Raw genomic sequence first — 23,675 nt, forward strand, 5'->3', positions numbered from 1 at the left:
GTTTGTCTACTAATGGTGATGCTAGGACAGTCTAATAATCCCTGCTTAATTTGCGATTTTTCCTAGTGCGTTCTCTTGGATCTATTGCACTTAGAAAAGCAGAAGATCTTGACTTCAAGTATCATTTTAATTTCTTCACCATCAACTTCAATGAGGAGTTGGTTGCACTGTATGGTGGTACTCTCCAACGACAGACCAAATTTGTGCATGAATGCATAAAAGTAATTCTTAAGTTGTACAGGGTAAGTACTGATGTATGCTAGATCATGTACTTGTGTTTTGGAATGGAAATCTGGTCAGCTTTTTTGACGGATAACTGAAGAACAATGAATAAGGGAGGGAGACTTTGTACTGTGTGTAGGTAATTGATCATGGCTCTCAAGAGAGAACTGCTGCTCTTTAATAGATTTGTAATGTTTGTGACAATCTTGGAGCCCTGATTAGGTTCTTTATTGTTTATAAACAAACACTTCCTTGCGCAATGCATGCTTTTTTTGTAGTACAGCTTTAAACTTTCTCTAGCTTATTAAAATAATAATATAGCATCACCTTCCATCCTGTTTTCCTAGAAAAGTTTTCTGTTAGCCTATGTTGATACTAGTCAATATTATCCTTGAAGGGATACAAATTGATCTGTGGGGAAAAATGAACAGCTGCTAATCAGAGGAGGCCCATGTCAGAACCAGATTTGAAATTGAACTAATTATCCTTTGCTCTTTCCTTAAGGATCGAGAATTTGCACCAAGCAGTGTTGCAATAGTAGGCCATTCCATGGGTGGTCTTGTTGCAAGAGCATTGCTTACCCTGAAGAATTTTAAGCCTGAACTTATAAATCTGCTCATTACACAAGCTACACCTCATGTTGCACCTGTAATGCCTTTGGATAAATATATTACTGGTAAGTAAACTAACCCAACTACATTCTATTTCTTTACCGATTCCCTCATGCATTAGCTGGTGAGATTCTTGCAAATTGCTGAGGCTTGAAGCAGTTCGTGTGTGCAGAATGTTCTGTTTACTGTAATTAATCTATTCCTTTATTACCATAGTGATCATCTCTGCGCACTGTACTACTTTAAGTGTAATGTCATTGTAAAGTTGACTATGTGGGCCTATGCTTCTGTGAAGGGGCAGAAGTCCAAATAATTTCTAAGTGCAATAGACTGCAGAGTATGGAACAAATTTCATAAGCTCTCCAGAGAGTGACATTTTTTTTCTTTCTTTTTCTGTAAAACTTGAACTCTGTAATGGCTTTCTTTGTCAAATGAATTGCCTAAATGGAGTTACTTTTGTTGCAGTTGTTAATATTTGTTACTCCCAAAGTGTGTTATTGAATATACCTATTGTGTATTGAATATACCTATTGAATATAGGTATAATATATATTTTACATAATATATTTATATGTATAGAAGATGCAAAGTATTTTCTGCTTACTTAACTAAAATGAAAAGGAAAGTATAATCATTATGTATGCACTGTTAACTTATTGGAAAGATTGATGTGACTAAATTATGCTGATGAAATACATGTATGTGCTTTGTGGCTACTTTGCTGTTCAATGTAGATATAGAAGGAATTGATGAAGGAAAAGAATAGACATTTATTTTCTTTATTCTCTGTGGAACCCAAGAGGAAGGGATTATCTCTAGTTGCTAAATTTGATTTACTGTGTTTGCATTGCAATCAGTTGTAGGAAGAAAAATTAATACAATGCTTCTTTCTTGCTGACTGACTGTTTCTGGATTATTGCCATCCTTAAAATAGAACGGTGATTTGCTACCTAAAGAAAATAAGTGCTCAGCTAATAAAGGAAGTGTGAGTGTATCTGTCTCTCCCAACTACTACCTCCTTGGCGTTAAACCAATAATTTTTGTTCCTTATATGAATCAAAAGTGGTAATCAGAGCTTGAATGCCTCTAAGAGGGCTTACAGAAACTTTTAGTTGAATCATTCTGTAGCTTTTTTTAAATATATAAAATAGATTTATGGGAAATTGATTGATTTTAATGTATTTTATAGATTTTTATACAGCTGTAAGCAATCATTGGATTCTAAACGCCCAAGAGTTAAGAAATTTAACTACCCTTTCTGTGGCGGGAGGATTCAGAGATTACCAAGTTCGTTCAGGACTGGCTTTTCTACCAAGATTGAGTCAACAAGACAGTGCCTTATCTGTTGTGGTAAAAAACAAACAAACAAACAAAAAATGTTTTTTTGTTGTTGTTTTTGTTTTGCATGGAGGTATGCTAGATAGCTGTCTGTAATATGTGTATCAATGTCTGATTGTAGTTTATATGCATAGCATAGCGTAACTAAATATGAAAATAATATATAAATATGAAATATAAATATAAATTATGAAATAAATATAAATAAAATATAAAAAGAATATGAAAATAAATGAAGATAATGAATATATATATATATATGTATATATAACACCATAAATATTTGATGTAGCAGAAATGAGTGTCCATTGAAAGAATACACGTTGGGGTGGATTTGAATCATCCCAAGTACTGCTTGGTACTATTGCTTTTCACCACCTTCTTGCACCTTTTCTGTTGCAGAAATCAGGTTTTATTTGTCTTCTGCTTGTGCAGGCATCTATTTCCTCCCAAAATTAATCGAGCAGCATCACAGAACTAGTTAGGTTTGTTATTCCATGTTTCCTGCCATGTAACTGTTCTCTGCATGGAAGAAACTGGCAAATACTCCTCAGTAGGGCTTGACAGAAAATTTGTAGTTTCTGACTTCCATTTATTGTGTAAGCCAGCTTTTGAACAGGTTTTTTCTGACATCAGCTTGAAATGTTATCTGAAACAGTTTTCATTCCCTTGGTGTTTATCTCCCTGTCCATTGTACAGAAGGCCGTCTATAAATAGTCTCCACTCTGATTCTGCTAGGCTGAGAAGATTAACTCTGCAATCCCTTTGTCCTAGCAACCCTTCTCTGCATCTGCTGCACTTTAATTTCTCATGACCGTTGGTGACCAAGATTTTGCATGAGATCCAGTGTAGAGTGGTATAATTTTTTTTATAACCTTGTCATCTGGATCTACCAAGTCATACTGTAGGATGATGTTTATTTCTTTATTTTTTCTTCATGGCTGTAGCTCATTAATTGTTTATACTTTACTTGAATCAGGTTGTATGATAAGGTAATGAGCTCTGTTTATGGAAGGGAGATTTTTGGTGGCAGTCTGTAAATGCAGTACATGTACAAATGAATAACTTTGGACTGTCTAGTTCTTTCATGCTCCTTTCTGTTGAGGGTGTTCTTGATTTTTCAGCAACTGCCTTCACTGGCATGCTTCTATTCTTATGTGCCAGGATCACTTATTAAATTAATAAGATTAGTAAGAGAAGCAGTCTTTGAAGAACGTCTTAGTAAGTTTCTTCTATACCATTATTTGCTCTTTGACTATTAGACGCTGCTATCTGATCTATCTAACACACATACTTCTGTAGTCATTTTACAAGTCCTTGTCTTTGCTGCAGCAAATAATGTTTTTGACTGAAGAAGCCATTCTATTATACCCCTGTCCATGAAACTCTATTACTAATTACCAAAGTAGATTTAAATTGGGGGGGACGGGGGAGGGGGACGGGACGCAACTTAGAATTTTTAAATGCTGAACGCTAAAAAAAATATCTTAGTTGTTTTTCTTCTCCAAACAGAGCTCGGCTGTGCCTAGAGCTTGGGCCTCAACAGACCATCTCTCAATAGTGTGGTAAGCTATTTGAACAAAGGTTAATTGGCTGACCAAACATTCCTTTTGTTTTCTATTGTTCTTACATTATACAATAATGTAATTTCTGCATAATTTGTCTCTTCCTGCCACTTTTATTCCCCTGGATATTTCCTTTCTAGATTTAATTTTACTTATTCTGTCTTCTAGGTGCAAAGAATTGATCCTGGCTACCATTAGAGCTTTTTTTGATCTCATAGATGAAAACACAAGGCAGGTTTGTATATATGACCCACTGTGTATAATTTCTTCTTCCCTCACAGAATGCTTAATCAGGACAAGCTCACTTTTGATTTTTCTGAGTCACACTGAGAAAATTATTGCCTTTTTGGTATTGGTCACTGAAAAAGTCTCATGGCTTTGTGCTATTTGACATGTCAGAAATAATTAGAAGTTAAGCCAATTTTTATTATTTATTAATAATGTTATTATTGCTTGGTGCTTTATAGTTGGTTTGTGGATTGTATTATTATTACATGATGCATTAGGTTTAGTTGACCTTGCACCATGCTATTTTTTTCTAGCTGTGTAGCTTTGAATGGAATCTCTTAGAGTGTGTTGGATTCACCTTGCATAAATAGTATACAAAGGGTGAAAAACTATGATGGTTTATCTCAGACATAATACTTCTTAAATTTCCCCACGTAGTGTCGTCATAGGGGCCAGCAAGTATTTACAGTGTTCTTTTGTGAATAACACAAAAATAGACTGTAAATGCAATATAAGGGCAGGGAAAAAGCTGATTTGTTTACCTCTGGTTACCATCATTTATTGCTTTTCTAAATAAATATCCTTCTGAAATGTTTGGCAGCAGTACACTTGAATTGGGATCAAGGTCCAGAGGTTAGAAATATGCAAGAGCAGAGTCACAGACATAGAAGAGGAAGGCTTACAGGTGTTCTTTTTCAGTTTCTGTAGTGCCACGCTGCACTGGTTTCTTAAGGCATGCTCACTTTAATATGGAATTTATAGGGACAAAAAGGAGGTACGGTTTTTCTGAAGTTGACCGACAGTGCGCTGGAGGGTAACACTTTGCAGAAATCAGTTGTATTGTCCACAATGTTGAAAAGCTGAAGAGGAGAGAAGAAGGAAAAAATGAAAGCAAAGCTCAGTGTACTCTTACAGCTATTTGTTTTCTTGAAATATTAAGATAGGTGCAATATGCTAGATTGATGAATAAAGACAAGTACATATAAATATTTTTAAACTCTGCCATGAGTATGTTGTTTTGGGAAGAATGTATGGGTGTCTATATAAAATATGTATTTTTTAAAAATATATATGTAGAATATAATTTCCTTTTGTTAAGAATAGATGAGGATACAAAACTCCCAAAAGTTTTATTTATGCATAATAGCAAATGTTGACTTTCTCTGTTTTGCTGTGATTGACTATTAATGGTACTTTATTTATTCAGATTATTGTATTTAGAATAGAAACAGTGTATCATGTCTTCTAATAATTTATTTCCTCTCATTCCCAAAACTGCATTTCTACTGATCATGTCATGATTGTAAATCATACAAATTGGTAAAATAAAAATTGGCAATCTGTTTTGTTGGTAAAATAAAAATTGACCATCTGTTTTGTTTGTTTTGTTAAGATAACTGAGGATCCCAAGAAGAGAATGTCTGTACTGAATCACCACTTTGTGAGACACCCTGGAAAGATATTTGAGGAAAATCCTGAAGCTTTTACAGAACTTACAGGTGTGTAGCAGTTTTCTTTTGAACAAGATTCAGAGATACTCCTTGTTTAAGAGTTGATCTTCTTACTAGCAAGCTTCTGAAATAAAATTTGTCCTTCTGACATTGCTGAAACAATATGTGGCTTTTTAGACCTACACTATTAACTTCCATGTGGTTTCAGCACTTAATAGTTTAAAAGGGGTAGGAGCAAAAATGGCTGTGTCGTTTTTATATGCCTTTGATTCTGAGGCACAAGTAAGAATCGTATTTACACCAAGGTGTCCAGTAGACAATCTCAGAAATTGGGGATAGCTGAACGCCAAAAATGCTGTCTAGTCTACACTTGCATCCCATTTTTGCTAGAGGGTTAAGGTTGAGTGATTAGGCATTGGAAAGGGTTGCCCAGGGAGGTGGTGGAGTCACTGTCCCTGCGGGTGTTTAAGGAAAAGTTGCACCGGATGATCTTGTGTGTCTTTTCCAACCTTAAAGATTCTGTGATTCTGGGTATTGTAGAGCCACTATGTTAGTTTTGTGCTATGTAAGGAAATCCTGAATATTCAGGGCTGCTTCATCAATTTAGTGATGTGACAGGGTAAATTGGACCACCTACTAATTGTTTCCTTGTCACTGCAAAGAATGCATAGATAAAAGGTAACAAATCTTGAGCACAAGGATTCTTGGGAACTAAACAGATGTTTCATAAGGCACAGCTGTATTGCTAGTTCTGCTGAGTGGACTGAACTGAGGAAAACCATTTTATTTCAGAAATTTTCATAACGTAAACTATTGCAGAACTTTTAAGATAGCTTTAACTTTGGTGTCCAGTTTTGGCCACCCTAGTATAAGGGGACATTTAGGCATTGACATGCTAGAATGAACCCAGTAGAGGACCACTGAAATGTTTAGCTTCTGGGGTGTGAGACACGGGGAGAGGGAGGCTAAGTGAACGGTGTTTGTTCCCTCTAAAAAGAATGTTAAGGGGGGGATTTATTGTTATCTTCATCTACCTAGTGAAAGATCAGACTATTCCTGGAAGTGCAAAGTGTTTGCATCTTGCTATTTCTCGCACACTCTTGACACTTAAAAATTCATGAGAGAAATTTAGCTTATTCTAGTTACACAAAAGAAAAATATTAACCTTGCATAATAATTTGCAGTATTTACATATCCAGTCTGTTCATTATTCTGTCTTATTTTCTTTCTCCAGACATATCTTTAAACTCCTACTGTTTTCTTGTATGTGGCACTCAGCTCATCACTTGACTTGCTTTTACACAAGTTTCTGTACTAGTTTTCTTAAAAGGCCGAGAGAAACAAAGACTGGGGATGTTTCTAATATTTCATTAGATTTAATGCCGCCCTGTAATTACATCTTGTGTTGTTAAGTTTCTTTTTTTTTTTTTTGTTTCCTTGAGAGCTTTGTTCTAAAATCCATAGGCTTTCTCTTTTTGTAGTTAATATGTAGTAATTGGATCCCAGTGTTTTGCTACTTCCTGTGTTACTGATAATGACTGTTGCATGTCACTCTAAGCAGCAGCAAGCTTGTGTATTGACTAAAGTTTGTAAGGTTTTGAGACATTTACATATAAGAGATAACATATAGGCAATAAGAAAGTATGAGATTTTGTAGATTATTTCCTCCAGTGTCACATATAAAAACATGTTTGTTTTTAGGAGATTTCATGTGGATTGAAGTCAAAACCTCAAAATGGACTTACTCTGTTTACAACGTAAGTGATGTTTTTCTCTATTGTGTGTATTATGTTTATTTTTTTTAGTAATGAACATTTTTTTCCCTTTGAAGGATTCAGATGGAAAATATTTCGTGTTTCCTCTTGCAAGCCACAGAAAATCATACAGTCATGTTTACTGTGAAAACAGTATGTTGGTGAGAAAATACTTCTTTCATGTCTCGAGTTTGTTTATAAACTTGTTTGGTTTTAATTTTGGATATGTTGTGATTTTAAGAAAATTTAATGAATAATACATGTAGTAGAAATTAATGACATCCACTTACATTCACATCCTAATACGTTGTGTCAGATGTACTTCTTGTTGAAGCATGTTGTGCTTAGTGTTCAAGGTCTGAAACCTTCAATGTCACCTGAATTTCTGAAATGTGAATGTTTTATTTTCGGCTCTCTCACAGTTAGCCACAGATTGCTTTCTCATTTAATTTAGTGCAGCTGTACTGATGGCATTGAATGAAGAAGTTATTTTCAGTGCTGCCAGGGTTTAGCTGTACTTAGAATTCAGAAACACTGCTTATAGGTTTGCTTTGCCATAATAAAATTTAAGTCAGCCAGAAAGTCTACAGAGATCTTCAGCTAAGCAGTGGACGTGAATGGGAGCCAGCTGAGAAAACAGCACCTTCTCAGCTGTCTCCTTTGTTGTGAAGAGAGGTGATAGTATGCCCTGTATTTTTAGTTCCACAGCTAAAATGTTTTTGAAATCGTTTTTAAAATACTTTTTGAAAGGAAGAAATGTAGTCTCTTGGCAAACTGGAGATGGATAAATATACTTCTCAGTATTAAATGAGTAGTGGAAGATGTCCCTGCCCATGGCAGGGGGGTTGGAACTAGATGATCTTTAAGTTCCCTTCCCACCCAAACCATTCTGCGATTCTGGATTGATTTTAGATTAGTGGCAAGGAAATCAGAGATGCTTTCTTATATGATTCTATGTATCCCTCTTACCTCAAAAGGAGAGGTTCAGACTACCATTGCGGGGAAAAAAAGAATATATCCTGTGTTTCCTAGAAGCAGCTTCAAAATTTTTAAATTTGTTGTGAACTTAGTTGCCCTTGAATGGGGCAATTTTTGCCTTCATTATGTATTAACGACAGGACTGGTACTGTTTGAGGAGGAGGAGGTACAGAATACTTATATTCTCTAGTAGTGAGAGTTAAGGGGAACCCAGTAGGACAGTCAAAATCTGAAGTATTTCTTGACTACTCAGGATAGGAGCTTGAGACATTAATTTTAGATGGAAAAGAATAAACTTGAATAAAATTGAACTTTATATCGTGTTAAGGCAGATACTTCTCTTTTTTGAAGAGAAATAATGAAAGTTTGCTTGCCAAACCTTGTATTTCTTTTTTAGAAAAACGTGCCAATTCATATATAGAAAAGATGACAAACTTATTTAAAATGATTCTGGAAAAAAAAGCACCACACCTTTAATGTTCGTGTTTTATCTTTCCTTGTAATTCTAATTGCAAGATTATGATATCAGACTCTTTAATGGAGGATATAATGTCAAATTCCATTAACACAGAAGTTTGATTTTGCTGTGAAATGTTTTAAAAAAAAAAAAGAAAAAGTTAATAGTTTCATTATAAACTACAGAAGGAATTTGAGAGAGACTGTTCTTGTCATCATCCTTGCTTTTACACTTCAGCAAATAATATTCTTAAGAGAGTTTGGTTATTATAGTGATAGTGGCTGCAGACATAATGGAAAATGAGATGAAGATGAAAATCTGTGCCTCTCATTAGGAAGTTATTTGCACCAGGCTCTGCTATTAAAGTATTCTAGAACAATTGCTCATATTTAGTGAACTGAAACTGTTAGCATGTAGAAATTTTAGAGATTATCAGTATCAACTCATGCATTGTTTGCTGTAAAGAATTAATAGTAATGTATTTATAAATTCACACATCAGTAATGTACTTTTTATGGTATTAACGTTACAGGACACAAGTAGCTGGATTTATGGCTGCATGGACAGCAATTCTTCAACATGGTGAGTATACATAGTTCCTGTTTTTTTTTTTATTATTTATTTAAGTAGATCTTGTATGACTGTATTTGAGTTTTCAAGCATATAAAATATCTTTCTTAGGAAGGGGTTGGGAAGAAAAAATAGAATTCTTATTCCTGCTGTGCATAATTCATGCTTTCTGTATCATCAATAAACAGGAAAAAATATACTGACCAAAATTGCTATCATATGAATGCAGAATAAATTTTGTGATTTTTTTTTTTTAATTTAAGCTGTATTTTTGATCTTCATATCAGTAAAAAAAAAAAAAAAAAAATTGCTCCTTTTGCTCTCTTTTGGACGCTGCATTCTGCATTGGAACCCTAAATTGTATGGTTTGTAGCATCATTTTAGAATCCTTTGACAAAGACATAAAACATTACTTGAAGCCCTCAGAAAGTGAATTGAAGCATCTTTTTATTATTTTTTTTTTGCATTCCAGAATTGCTGTTACCGTATGAGAATATTTAGAAGTGTGGGTGATCAAGTGATTATTTGAATCAGGTCATTACAATCATTACTAAAAAGATGAAAAGTAATTGTTTTTAACACTGGCTTAATTTACCTCCTCAGAGTCAGCTCAACATAAATTCAGTCTACCCTTTAGATTAGGGAAAATTCCCGGGTGGATTTGAGCTAGTGTAGTGTTTATTTTTTGGGGATCTGTGCTGAGGCATATAGCCACAGTGTCTTGCATCCAGTCAGATGTTACAATTATTCTTTCCTGATCCAAGGAGCAGCTGGCTGTTACTGTTCTTTGTAACCTTTGATTGGCATCAAATGGAGGTTAGTCTAGTGCAGGACTGCTAGCTAAAACTTAGCCTAATAAAATCCATAGCAAAAACACTATTATCCTGAGGTCCTATAACACTATTTAGAGAACAAAATGTATCCTGGTATTGTAAAAATCATATTTTATAGTAAGTGAATGAATGTCTTGCTGTTCAATTTGAAAATTAATACACCAGTTTTGAGCTGCTGCAAGGTCTGCAATTCTTGTTTTATGTGGTATGTTTTGCATGTGCCCATAGGAACAATGGACACATTTGATATTTAACAGATGTTAATAAAACTGTGTGTTAATTCAATGCCAGTGCTGCCTTGGCTCATTAAGAGTTTTAATTCTTTTGGAAGATGTGTGTCTAGTAACTGATGATTGTTGTGTATTACAAAATTAGAGCTTCATTTAATTTCTTTATGCAAAAACAAGATTTGCAGTATCTGAAATTATTATAATTTGCTAAATGACTGTAGTAGCTGACTGCAGTAGACCCAAACTTGTTCGCAATTCATAATTATGCATGTTTAGGTAGAGAGGGATAAAAGCTGGTCCACTGTCATAATCTAGTGCCTGGATAATGAAATGTTTGTCCTTTTAATGTGCATGTATTTTTACAGTCTGGAAGCTACTGATTTATCCTGGAGAGCTGAGTTACTTCCGACCATCAAGGTAAGTGTACCTACCTCATAGCAGGGAGAGTTGCTTGGTGGGGTTGTGTCGTGGGAGAAGGATCTGTTCTGTTTGCAGCATGGAACATGCAATTGTATTGCAGAGGAAGGGGTACAAGAGGTGGACATCTGGGAACTGGCAAGCTAAGGGGTGTGTTTTGTTAATGGCTTTTCCTCTTTTTTTTTTTTTCTATTTTTTTAAGGTTGTAATACTGAAACTTCAGGATTATCCTTCTTTGTCCCACATTGTCATTCTTGTACCACCCACGGTTGGCAATAAGGTAAAAAGATGAAACATGGACATTGCTTGTTCAGAGTGTTCATAGCTTTCAGATGCTATGATGGAAGTTAAAGGGTTATGTGCTAAGTTACTTGGACAAATTGTCAAACTCTTGGTTTAACAAACAAAGAGAGAACAAATGATAGACTTGGAATGGGATGGAAAGTAATTTTCAAGTGAACTAAATACATATTAGAGATGGTGGAACTCGTATTTGCTGCATACGTCTCTTTGCTCTTCATAATTAATCTTCAGGGGACAAAACAGAGCTTCTTGCTGCTTAGAAAACTGTATCCAGAGTTTGGACAAATCATGCTCCTTTGCAACATCACACCTCCCACCCCACCCCACCCCTGACCAAAACAAACAAACAAAAAAACAGCAACAACAGAAACACTGAGATGCACCTCAGGTGGAGGGATGTGAACTGGATTCTAGTCGCTCAGGCTTTTGAAGGCAAATGGCTGCAAACATGAGTAACCTACAAGTTATGCGTAAGGTACCCAGATTTCTACTGCTGTTTACAAGAATAAACTAACTGCCAGTCCCTGACAGTCAGGGGGGAGGGGGCAGAAGTGACAGTTCAGTATTTGTGTCCTGTATTCTGCTGGTGCCTGTGAATAGGGCTTGGCTACAGTCTTGTGTTCAGTTTAGATCTGTACTTAATATTCTGAATTGCAGTTTGCTTTGGACTGTGAATTCTTCAAAGAGGATTCCAGAACAGTACAGCTTCCTGTAACGAATCTTTTTTCCTTTGGTAAGTACATCACATTAATATTGGGGGGGAAAAAAATAAAAAAAGGGAAACTAATATTAACTAACACCTAAGATAATAAATGTGCTTAAAACTTCCAATGTTCAGGTTTGGGTTTTTTTTTGGAGGTGGGGTTGTTTTTACTAAAGTTAACACTACTCTTGCTAGTAACAAATAAGAAATGTGATTTTTTTTTTTTTTCTGACTAACAGATATAGTGGATATAAATCTCCTGGGGAAAAAAAAAATCAAATCTGAAGATGTACTGAGTTCTCAGATCATTTTATATAATATTTTAAAATAACGCATCCTTTGCAGGCCTTTCTTCAAGCAAAATTCTATTAAATTCCACTGGCTTACTTTACAATGTTCAGCTCCAGCACTTTAACCAAGTAAGAATATTACTTAATTTTTTAAGCTAATGTAACAACTATTTGAAGTCTAAGTAATTTTTTTATATGTTTTAGGTATATCAAGCTTTCAGAATATATATAGAGAGCCACTGCCAGTCACCCAATGGTAAATATGCGTGTTCTAAAGTATATATTTATAACCTTGTTTTAAACCTCCTTGAAAATTCTCAAGACTAAAACTTGTGGAACCAGAAGTCCTTTCAGGCAGTGGGGTTTATACAGTATTATTATAATCTGTTCAAATGTCTGTGCTAATATTTCTCATTTTCTACTTCAAGAAGGTCAAAGAAAATGAGGAACTAGTCTCATATGCTTGTTTTATTGCTTCTCAGAAAGGAAGGTTGAATTTTACACAGGATTCTGCATTACATTGGAAGTGTTTCTCAAGAATAGTATGTTTGACTAGGATTTTTATTTGCTAATTTTGGCACTCAAATCTGAGTGTTGAGCTGCATGAACTCAAACAGAAGAGGATGCTAAAGGGCTTGGTTTCAAGAAAAAAAAAAAAAAAAGAGAGATTTACTAGCTTGAGGTAACAGCTTGCAATTGAAAACCCGAAATTTTCTCGTAACTGTACTGCCTTTAATGTTGGTGTCTTTCTGTCTTGGTCTGTAACAGCATGTGTTAAAAGTCATTTTTGTTCAGTGTTAACTGCACTGAAATCTTAATTGCAATGTAACTGCAAGCACAGTGCTTCTGTACAATGATCTCTAGGCCACCTTTTGTTTTGTTTGTGTTTTTAAGTGTCTTATGGTGAAATTATAGCAGGTCAAATGTTATAGACAGTAAGCAGTATGTACACGTGTGGTATTGAAGAAATGGCACATAGCATATGTTTTGCCGATATATAGTGAGACTATTGAATTTGCTTCATTTATTTTTTGCAGACAGTTGCCATGTCTTGTTCTTAATGAATTTTGTATTTTTAATTATCTTCCTTTTCAGAAAAAACTAGTGTTTACAGACTTCATATACCCTGGTCACATGAAGACTCAGTAACTGTAGCTAAGTAAGGACTTTAACAGTTATAATTTATTTCTTGATATGTTCTTGAAGAGAGTTTGCATGCTGTTGTGGGCATATTTCTGATATGAAACAAATTATCCAGTCTCTTTTGCATCTTTCCTTCATTTACCTTTCTGTCCTCATTGACAAAGTTGTTTTGTTTTTTCTTTTAAATAAGTATATCTACCAATAGATCTACTAGTTGCTTGTTTGATAGTTCTTGCAAATATTTTGGAAATGGAAATAAGATTTCTTGGTCTGAAATTCTCAGCATAATCTTTGATCCCCTCATGACTGGGGAATAGAGCTTGCCTGGGGTACTGGTTTCTTCCTGTGATCCAGGGTCTTGATCGCACAGCAGCCCTAAGCTGCTTGACAAAAGCAAATGCTGTGCCTTGAAATGTGTGTCATTCGTGACTCAGAGTTGAACAACCTGATTGAACTTTAGTTTTTTTCCTGTATTTTCTACTCCAACAACTTAATGCTTGCAGGAGGCTGAATTTTATTCTTCAGAATCCATCATATCCATTCTCTTCACAGAGCATATTTATGTGTTTTAAGAGGGAGTGCATATGCTAATGTTAAACTTGTCTGTTTTCATTACTTCAAATGCCCCTGAGATAGTCTAGAGTACAGTGGATTCAGAATGTTAAGTAGCTCTTGGATGGCTGAATGGGGCTTTGAGCAAGCTGGCTTAGTGCAAGGTGTCCCTGTGCATGTTGGGGGTCGCAACTAGATGATATGAAGGTCCCTTTCAACCCAACCCAATCTATAATTCTTTGTGATAGAATAAAAAAAGTTCATTATACTATTTGGCTCACAGCTTGTGGGTGACACTTGATGTATTAGTTATGGTTTATGCATACTTGCTGAAGACTAAAGCATGTAGATCACCTTTTTTTTTTTTTTTTTTTTTTTGATTATGAGGAAAACAATTACCAATTAAGTTGCTCTTTCAGAGTTCCATCTTCTAGTGAGATTTCTGCAAAACTGCATGTTGCTCAGCCTGGAAATGACAGCAGGGTTCCAGTATTAAACATTTACTCTTCCTCAGACTGTCAGTATGAAGTGAGTAACAAACATTTATTTTATACTTAGTTTGCATTGCTGTGTGTGTGTGTATATATATATATATATTTTTTTTTTTGCTTAATTCAATCTTTGAAATCATGTAGCAAAATAAATACTAAGCAAATCTGAAATTGAGCTGTTTGGCCTTTTCATAAATATAGCACGTTACAAGTGTTTTTAAAAGTTTAGAGAACAAGTGGAAGTTGGACTTACATTTAAGCAATACTTTAAAGTATATGTTTTTAAGAAAAGTAGTTGGATGTAAGCTGTTGTGCATTTTAATTACAGGATTGCTGTGTTTTAAATTGGCTTCTTGAGAGTATTTTGTATTTGCTTGCTATTGTGTAAAATAGCATTCAATAAAATCTTAATTTTTATGCAGGTAATTCTGAAGACATCGTTTTTACAAATTCTTGGGCAAGTAAGAAATCTTCTAATACTAGATTTTGTTTTTTATATCAGTCCCTATACAAGTTATTCCTTCCTGCCACCCCTTACTATGGCATATCAAATCCCTTCTTGATGCCAAGAGAAGCATTATTCAATGACCGGTTAAAACCTTGTTACTTGGTAAGGCACCCCATCCCATGCCTTGCCAGGCATCCATTTTCAGAATAGAAAAGCATTCTAGCTTTAAAGAGCTGGTGTAAATGTTGAGCATTTGGCTTTGCAGTTAGCCCAGTATCTATAGAGGTATGACGCTGTAGGTCATTTTCACTTTCTTGCCTGGTGAGTCAATACTGTTAAAACTTTAAAAGAACATTTGGCATCAACTGCAAGTTTTTCAGGGGGAAAAAAGAAAAAAAAAATCTATATGTCCATTTTAAATATTTTTTCTTTCTTTATCAATGAAGAATACTTTTCTACAATGGTATAAAAATAGACTAGCCATCTGCAATTTTCTGATTCTAAAAAGTAATGTAATTCCCAAGCATGGATATATAGTGCTGGAATATTACTGGCAAGTTCCTTTATTTGAATATGTGCATTTCTATCAAGGATTTCTCATCTTGTTACCATTTGAAAAGAGATTGTGTAATATCTGTATAGAGGTGGATATCAACTCATGACTTGGCACAGTGGAAGCCAAGTGAAATATACAAGAAATTAAGTCTGAAAAATCTGTGCCAAAAGGGTACCTAACTATGTATAAGTTTTGCTTCAAATGTGGCCTTTTGCTTTTAGGGTTTGTTTATATATTTTACTGAAACACCATTAACATGCTATTGTATTCTTTTCACTTCTGTCTTGACTGAAAAAAAAAAAGCTTTCATTTATCAGAACACATTTGAGTTGCCATTTATGAGATATCCAAATATTTTCCGTATGTAATATTAATTGCTCATACTGGTTATCAGATACTCATCCATGAAAATGAGAAAGTATTTTCATCTTCTAGGAAAGATTTTCTAGTCACATTATCATGCTGGTTTTGTGATAATCTTTTGTATATGTTTACAAGTTATTCTTATATCCTTGTCTTTCAGATAATAAGGTTCCATGCTGGCGCTCTTCCTGTCTATGTTGTTTCTAATATCCTCCTTACCTATGGAGGACAACTGAGCACACTGATATCAACAGGTAGATTTCTAGAAAAATATTTTTCCAGTGTTTTTAAAGAAATTACTTATCCAATTTACTGTTGAAAGGCTAGCTAGTTGGTGTGATATTTTTTTTTTCTTTTTAAGCTAAGTATCGTTGAACTTGAGTGAATTTTCCAGATCTAGGCTCCTCAGCTTCAGTTTTTGTTTGTTAGTAGTTCTCCAAGGCTGTATGCTGGCAGAATATTTCCTTCTTTTTTACCCTGTAGTCTCTTCCTTGTGGTTGGTGTGTTGCATGGTATTTTAATATTAATAGAAAATACTTAAAAACACTTGTGAAAGTTTAAAACATACTGTTATTATGCACAGAACACCTCGATCTTGCATAAAGATGAGATTTGACTGTTATACGTGACTTAAGACAAATAGCATTTTCATTTAAATTCAGGTTTGTACTTGTAGCAAACTCTGTAATTGCTCTAGAAGTTCTTGTGTCAAATTACCTGAATGTGAATGATCCACTGAATAAGGCCTTTGAGGATCATAGAATTACCGGGTTAATTTAGGCTGAAAAAGACCCTCAAGATTATCAAGTCCAACCATGACTGTGTGCTGACTTAGTGTTGTCATAAGACGTGGTTATCTTGTTTTAAAGTGAACTTTCAAAAAATTGTCTGAATTTACTTTTTGTTGTGGATAATCTTTGTTAAAGTTCATGACAAAATAATAGTTATAGATACTTTCTGTTCTTGATTCTAGGCCAGTGTTCAGAATTTTCCCTTGAACTAATTAGAACAGCTAAACCCTACAAAGTAGAACCTATTATAAGCATTGTTGTGTTTCTGAAGGGGTAAGTTTGCATAATTTATTTATTTAAAGTGGTTTGTAAAACAGAAGTTTCAAAATTCTGAAACTTGGTTTGGTGGGAGGATTATTACTCTGATTTCGTTGTGAACACCTGACATTTTTTTTGAAAGGGTGTAGTTGATATATGTCTTACCGTAATGGCAAGTCAAAGTCATAAGTAACACCGCTTTCATGTTTTTGGCAGGTTTAACTGGTTTAGAGAGATATGGGATTCACTCTCGCTGCCAGAGGTGGATGCTGCTGTACTGAGTAGTCAGGACGTATGGTTCCCCCTCGTTTCCCTGATTCTGTTTCTTTTGGGGGCAGGCATTGCCTACTGGAGTGCAGTATTTTTCTCTGCATCTCTGAGAGTCTTCTCTACATTATGGTTGATTCTGATTAGGTAAAACAACATTATGCTCTATAATTATGCTTTTTTTGATGACTGCAACATTCATTTTTGTTGGGTAAATGAAATTCTGCAGTACAGTTCGTACTTGATTTTAGATATCTGGGTTTGTCAGTGTTAAATATTAATGAAATATCAGAATAGCATTATATTCCTTGTTTAACATCTCCAAAAGGGAACTTAAATGGCTTTCTTTCCTTCATCAGCTGCAATAAAGGTTTTCAGTTTTACTTTTTGAGGAATGCTTGTTGGAGGAAAGAACACAGCTGAACTATTTCCTTCTCAGCAGCTGATGAATTTTACAGATGATGTCTAAGAATGCTGGAATGTTTTTGTATGTACAGATGAGTGCTGAAATAGGAAAGGGGGGTTAAGAAAAGGGGGGAATGGAAAATAAAGTTTTTGAAAGAGAAAATTAGAAATTGGATAATATACTTAGCTAATTTGATGATTTCACTGTTCTCACACTGATAAAGTCCTCACCTAGATTTCAGCCAATAGAAAACTAATTTGGTCTGTCCAGAAAGTTAGTTGGGATGCTCTTTGCTTAGAAAATACCTACTAAATTAACTTTTTCTTTATCACTAGTACTTCTGGTCTTATTCTATCAAATAATACACGTGGTGTGAGCTATTTTTTCTCAGCCATCTTATTCATCAATAATAGTGAATGTGAAGACATTTAGTTATAAGCGATGAAGTGAGCAGCTTCTAAGTTTTGAAATTACTCTTACTAAATTTAAGATTTTTAGCTCAATTTAGCCCTTGAGAATGTATTGAGCAGAGGCAGGAAAATTAGATTTTGTGTTATTTGCCTGTAAGTCAGATCGTTCTTTGCAATGAATTTTAATACTTCACACAGTTATTACCTTACGCAGGTTCTGATCCAGTCCTGAATTTCTTGAAGAAAAAATAAAAACATATAAATCTCTCTAAAGTATATGGGATTCAATTGGGTTTTGCGCAGTCTTCTGAAAAGATCTGATATAGCCAGCAGCAAAGAACTTGTCACTAGCTGCCTGTGGAGTTCCTTGTTCCTACCAAGTACCCTTCTTGTGGTTATTTTCAAAATTTGTTGTGAAGGTTTTTTAAATTTTCCAAATAATGCTTCTTCCCATTTACACTGTCTTAACATTGGAATGTTCAGTGAAATTCTGAGAGGTTACAGACTTTTTCACCTTTCCATTGCATTTCCTTACCACCTTCTTCCCTTGGTTTTCATTTCTTCTCAGCTCATCTTTGTCATTTCAGATTCATACTTGTCTCTTAGTCATTTCAGCTGGAATCCAGAGACTTAAAATAAAATTTTCTGTCTCTCTGAAACTGTGAGTAAGCAGAAACCCTTGTTTGGGAAGAATGTCACAAAACGAGTCTTGCAGACTTACTGTTGTATGCTGCTGTGCTATCACTGATCACTGCAGTGTAGTAATGTTTGTAGTAGGAATCACTCTGATGGTACGACTATGCAGTAGTAAGAATACGGTTCTAGTTCTCTTGGGCTCCACAAAAGAGCTTAGTGACTGATGCATATCTGGAGTTAGGATAACCTAATGCTTAATGTTCACCAATGTATCCGTTATGTTCCCCAAATGAAGTAAAAATAATGTCTTAGTTAGAGACTAATAATAACTAATAATGTATTGGTTACAGACATACAGGAAGGTGTGAGATGGTTTTGTTAGTTTGATAAAGTTATTTGCAAAGTAGCTTACGTAGCAGTTAGTGTATATATTAAAATTTGTTGAACTTTATTTTTCTGGTGTTTAATCAATATTCAGGAGGAATGTATTATTCATGTGAGTCATTCATGAAACAATTATTCTTTGATATCTGGTAATAACGTGAAAACTACCAAGTATAACATTAGGGCTTTTTTGTTTGTTTGCTTTTTAAGACCTACCGTGCTTCAGAAAGATAACAAGTTGTTTACATACAGAAGACTCTGTGTGATGGGGTCTCTTGCTTTGGTTAGCTGGACCACTTGTGGTGCACTGGCTGTATTCGTTATCTATCTTCAATACTTGTTTAAGGTACTGAAAAGCTAAGCATTCCAGATATGTACATAATGTCAACATTTCATCTGCTTTGAATTAACCCAGTGTTAAAAGCAAAAATAGAGGTTACCATTTTTCATACTTTAAGGAAATGTGGTTATTCGCATACTTGAAATAGGTCTTTTTTGAACTCCTCAGACTTCCAATCTCACACTGTTTAGAATTATTTTGTTGTTTTGATTGTACTTTTTTCAAAGGAGTGTATGGTCCTATATGCCTGCTACAATAATTTGTATAGTTTAAATTTTTTCTTATGAATGTCATGTTATAAAATCAAAGACTAATGGCTCCCTTGAACAGATGCTGTAGTGAAAGAAGATCCTTGAATGTTCTGTAGAATACTTTTTATTTTAAAAATTTCACAAATCCTTATGAAGTAAAAGGAAGGAAAATGGACAAATTGTAGAATTAGGACAGTCTTTATTGTATGGCTAATTTGTGGCACTGGCCAAGGGATCAAGGCTCCATATTTAGTCCCTGCTATTCAGTTTCCATGGTCTTTTTTGCATCAGAGCATCTAACTCATCTAAGTTAGATATCTGATTCACCCCATGGTTATATAGCTGCTAAATCAGCTACTGTACTTAGTTACTAGGGAAGCCTTTGGGAGCATGCATCTGGGAGTTAAGGGTACAAAGTGGAGCAGCCTGCAGGTGGTCTGAAGAAGGTACGTAGCAGAAGAAAGCACAGCCTGAAGAACAGGGCTCTCTTTCAAATCCCTGTGACATAAAGTTACCCTGTGAAGGACATTTCCATGCTGACCCTGCTTCCACTTCTGCAGTAAATTTCTGATATGGGACTTCTCCTTTGTGGCCTGATGTGTGTTTTTGCAGAAGGGAAGTAAAACTGAGTTATCAGGAGGAAGAGGAAGTAAGGAATATGCAGATTTTCCGCTGGTATTCCTTTTCTATCACAGTGGAAGCAGACCAGCTCAACTTCTCCCTCTGTGCTTGGAAACCCTTCCTTAAGAGAGCACTTTGGATGTTGCTGATCAGAAGGAAGAGGGAGTTCTAGAATCACAGCTCCATTGGGACCCTAGAATTATCTATCTATAAAAAGGGACAAAAAATAATTAGCCTGAGATTCTTGTATACTGTAGCTATCGTGTGAAGCAACATTTGTTAAAAAGCCAAATGGTCTGTCTTACAGGTAATAAAACTACATGTGAATGTAGGAGCAGAAAAAAACATGCTAAATGGGGTGAGTATTTCCTGTTTCTCCTCAAAATTAAGTGACCAAAAATCATTTGGCAAGCCCCATTCATTATAAATTATCGTCTTGCCATTACAGTATTGAGTTGTGTCATGATGACCAGGTAGCTGTGGAGTTTACTTACTGTATGCATGATGTCAAAGAAAAGCCAGGACACAAGTATCCTATATGGTCACTGCATTCACTGCTGAAGGTCACTGCAGTGCAAACTTGACTGAAAACATTTTAGGAGAAATATTTAGTCTCTAAAGATATAGCAGAATGACAGTTTATTGTCTGAGTTTTGGTACCTGCCTTATCTAAAGAAAAAAACCTTTTTTCTAGATATAAATTATGTTTATAATAACGTATACTATCTATTCCAGATAGGTAGCTTGTGGAGTTCCGAGTTCTTTCTTTGTTTGTTTGTTTTAATCAGGAGGTGACAAATATTACTCATTAGATGGATATGGATTGAGATTCCAGTAAATTGGGAACTATTTGAAAAGGAGTGAAGAAGCAAAATATTGCTGGGTTTCATGCAATGTGAATTTTGTTGCTTTTTTTCAGTTACTTTAACATATAGGATCTGAAGTGTAAGTGCGTGGATACATTCATATAAAGACTACTCATTCTTCTTTCATAAAATACGGTTAAAAAAGTAGTCAGCCAGAACACGTTGTTGATAATTTTCTTTGGGACTTTGGGGTGTTATTTATGTTTAATTTTAAATTTAATCCATCTCTCTTCTTTCATATTCGTATCATCTTTCCTTGTTTCATTTGTATTTTTTTCTGTCATTGGAAGTTATCATCTGCCAACTCATTTATCTTTGTTATTCATTCCTACAGTTAATGTTTTACTCCCAGTTACATTACCTTCTGTATATTTCTTCCATGAATGATTATATGTGATTTTCACCCACATGTATTATTATTTCTTTTATTCTGTTCTTCCTCCTTCCAGGAACTCCGTATTTTTCTCACTGCAGTGGTGTCAGGGTATCTCCATCATCCATTCTTTTTTTTTTTTCCAAAGACACACAAACTATTAGTGTAAGAGAAATTGCTGGTTAAATCTAGGTGCCTTAAAATTGAACTATTGAACTCTGCTTTTGATGGCTTTTTTGAGGGATAAATTGCAAATTTTCTTCCTGAATCAGAGTTCATATGCGACTGTAGGGACAATTTTTCCCTCCTGCTCCCTTCTTAGGGTTCTTAGAAGCCAGCACGTGTTCTTATGACTACTGTCTTTTATCTTCAGGATTCAGACTGCTCAAAAGAAACTTCACAGAACTCAAGTAGACACACGGTCAAAAGCCGAAGTTTGATAGACTTAACTTCAGAACCAACACAATCTCTCTCCAATAGTACGACAATTGCTGAAACTGTTAACAGTCTTAAGATCCATCTTACAATTCTCTATTTATTCACATGGATTGTGCTGCTGAACCTGCCATCTTTAGTTTACTGGTTTAAAAATCTCAGGTAATTTCTTAAATTGCCAGTAAGGGTGGAGGAAAAGAATCTGAACCTTGGAAGATAGTCACAATTGCAAATGCTTAATTTTTCTACCTACCTTATAGCATGAAAGACTTCAGATAACTACAACTGTAACTAAAGCTAGATTGCATGGAAAGAACAATATAAGTAGATGTTAAGAGGTAATACCAAATGGTATGTTGAAGGAAGTAATGAAACAGAAGTGATTTATATTCAGTTTATGATGACATATACATGACATGTATGTTGTTATTAGCACGTCATTGCTCCCACCTTGGATTTTATTTGGTAGCCTAGTTTAAAAGTAACGTGCTCTTAAAACTAACTCACTTTTTTTGGCAGGTACAATGTTAGGCTTGATCCCGATCCTTGTAGATCTACAGCTATTATCCTTGTATGCATTTTAGAAATTCTCATGAATTCAACTACTTCTGAAGTGAAATCAAGGTACTGTAGCCCAGTTCTCAGTTGTTTTACCGCTTCTTTCTTAATTTGTGCTGCACATATATGTAATTGCTCAGCCTACACAGAAATTCATAAACTCATATAGTTAAATCTTAAGGACTAGATAAAATGTAAAATGTATACGAATGACCTGTAGTTCAGGTAAGCGAAGGAAAACAGCAGTGTTTACCATATAGACTTAAATGAAATATTACTATCTAACCAATTAGTTGTACAAAGACTCCTTTTAGGAATTTTTCATTCACAACTCATTGAATGTTTTTAAATGTTACAGAATCCTAATACATATTAAAAATTTTATCTGGAAGTTACAAGGAAAAGTGGATCTGAAACCACTGTAGATATGTTCTTATAACACTCCCTTATGGGCACACTTGAAAAATGTGCCTGTAATGTGGTTTCTGCTGAGTTAAGAAGTTTTGAGCACTTGTTTTTGCTGACAGATAGAGAATTTCTTCCTCAGACATAAAAGTTAGTCAGTGTCCTATGAAAGATTACTACTAATAAATAATGTAGTTTATTCTCTTGACCAGTACCTGGTAACTCGAATAATTTAAAACATTACACCTTTGCGTTACAGTTGATTTATTTTTAAATTAATATAAGGATAATGTTAATTGACATTTTAATAGTCTTCTGGCATAATTTCTCTTGCTTATAAATCACTATTTTCCACTGAACTTAGATATTCTGTTTAAAAAGAGCAAATCTTTGAATTCTAATTTTCAGAAGAAAATTAAATATGCTAATATGCTTTTTTTTTTTTTTCCTCCTTCTGCATGTGTGACTACAAAAATACCAATTTTTTCTTTATATTCTTACAGTAAACTCTTGAAGATTGCAGCCAAAGTTCCACTCCCTTTGTCTGTTGCAATGTTGGCTTTTGGACGAATGCATTTATACAAAGTACCCCACTTTGTAACTTTTTCTCTTCTTCTACATGTACTATGTTGTCTTGTGTAACATTGGTTATACATAAGAAGAATATTGCAGCCTAGAAGTAATTCTGGAAAGGGGGTAAATTTCAACAAAGAAATGCCTTGATTAACATGGTAATTTGGATTATTTGGGAAAGATGACAGAACCATGAATACTTTATAAAAAGTTTATAGTTCTGTTTGTGTTGCTTAGAAAGCTTCTCATGGTGTTTATTTCCTGACTGTGAAAATTAAGTGAATTAACAATGTGTGTGTATGTAAGCACATAAATCTTATTAGTATAACATCAATACTGTTTGCCTTGCAGACACTTTGATATTTCACTATACTTCTTTGTTTAAACAGACTTTTTTTTACTCAGTATGCTGTGCAATGCATATGTTCTAAACTTGCGTATCTTGCAGGTCTAAAGTATGCTGGTTAAAACTGAATAAATTTCAAGCACACTGTGACTATCACAAAAACTACACAGCCAAGTATAGTTTTAATCATTTTATGCTAATTTAAAAGCTGTCACAGTTGTGTCTAGACAAACTGGAATGTACTGCTTTTAT

At 34.7% G+C, this 23,675-nt stretch overlaps 1 protein-coding gene across 1 annotated transcript; it reads left to right on the forward strand.

The window, feature by feature from the left end:
* Positions 1–756: 756 nt before the first annotated feature.
* Positions 757–23,146, forward strand: PGAP1 (post-GPI attachment to proteins inositol deacylase 1; the record flags this gene model as incomplete). Its single annotated transcript, XM_084288762.1, has 24 exons — positions 757–898; positions 2,023–2,183; positions 3,684–3,736; positions 3,905–3,971; positions 5,358–5,463; positions 7,117–7,172; positions 7,247–7,330; positions 9,137–9,186; positions 10,603–10,654; positions 10,857–10,934; positions 11,615–11,690; positions 12,006–12,079; positions 12,155–12,206; positions 13,046–13,109; positions 14,065–14,173; positions 14,559–14,597; positions 15,664–15,757; positions 16,477–16,567; positions 16,769–16,966; positions 18,866–19,001; positions 20,175–20,225; positions 21,480–21,703; positions 22,061–22,165; positions 23,008–23,146. Exons 1-24 carry the CDS (start codon positions 772–774, stop codon positions 23,144–23,146), a joined length of 2,286 nt encoding a protein of 761 aa, XP_084144888.1. The 5' UTR covers positions 757–771.
* Between the last annotated feature and the right edge of the window lie 529 nt (positions 23,147–23,675).

Source organism: Netta rufina (genome assembly GCF_964035555.1).
Source record: "Netta rufina genome assembly, chromosome: 6".
NCBI lineage: Eukaryota > Metazoa > Chordata > Aves > Anseriformes > Anatidae > Netta > Netta rufina.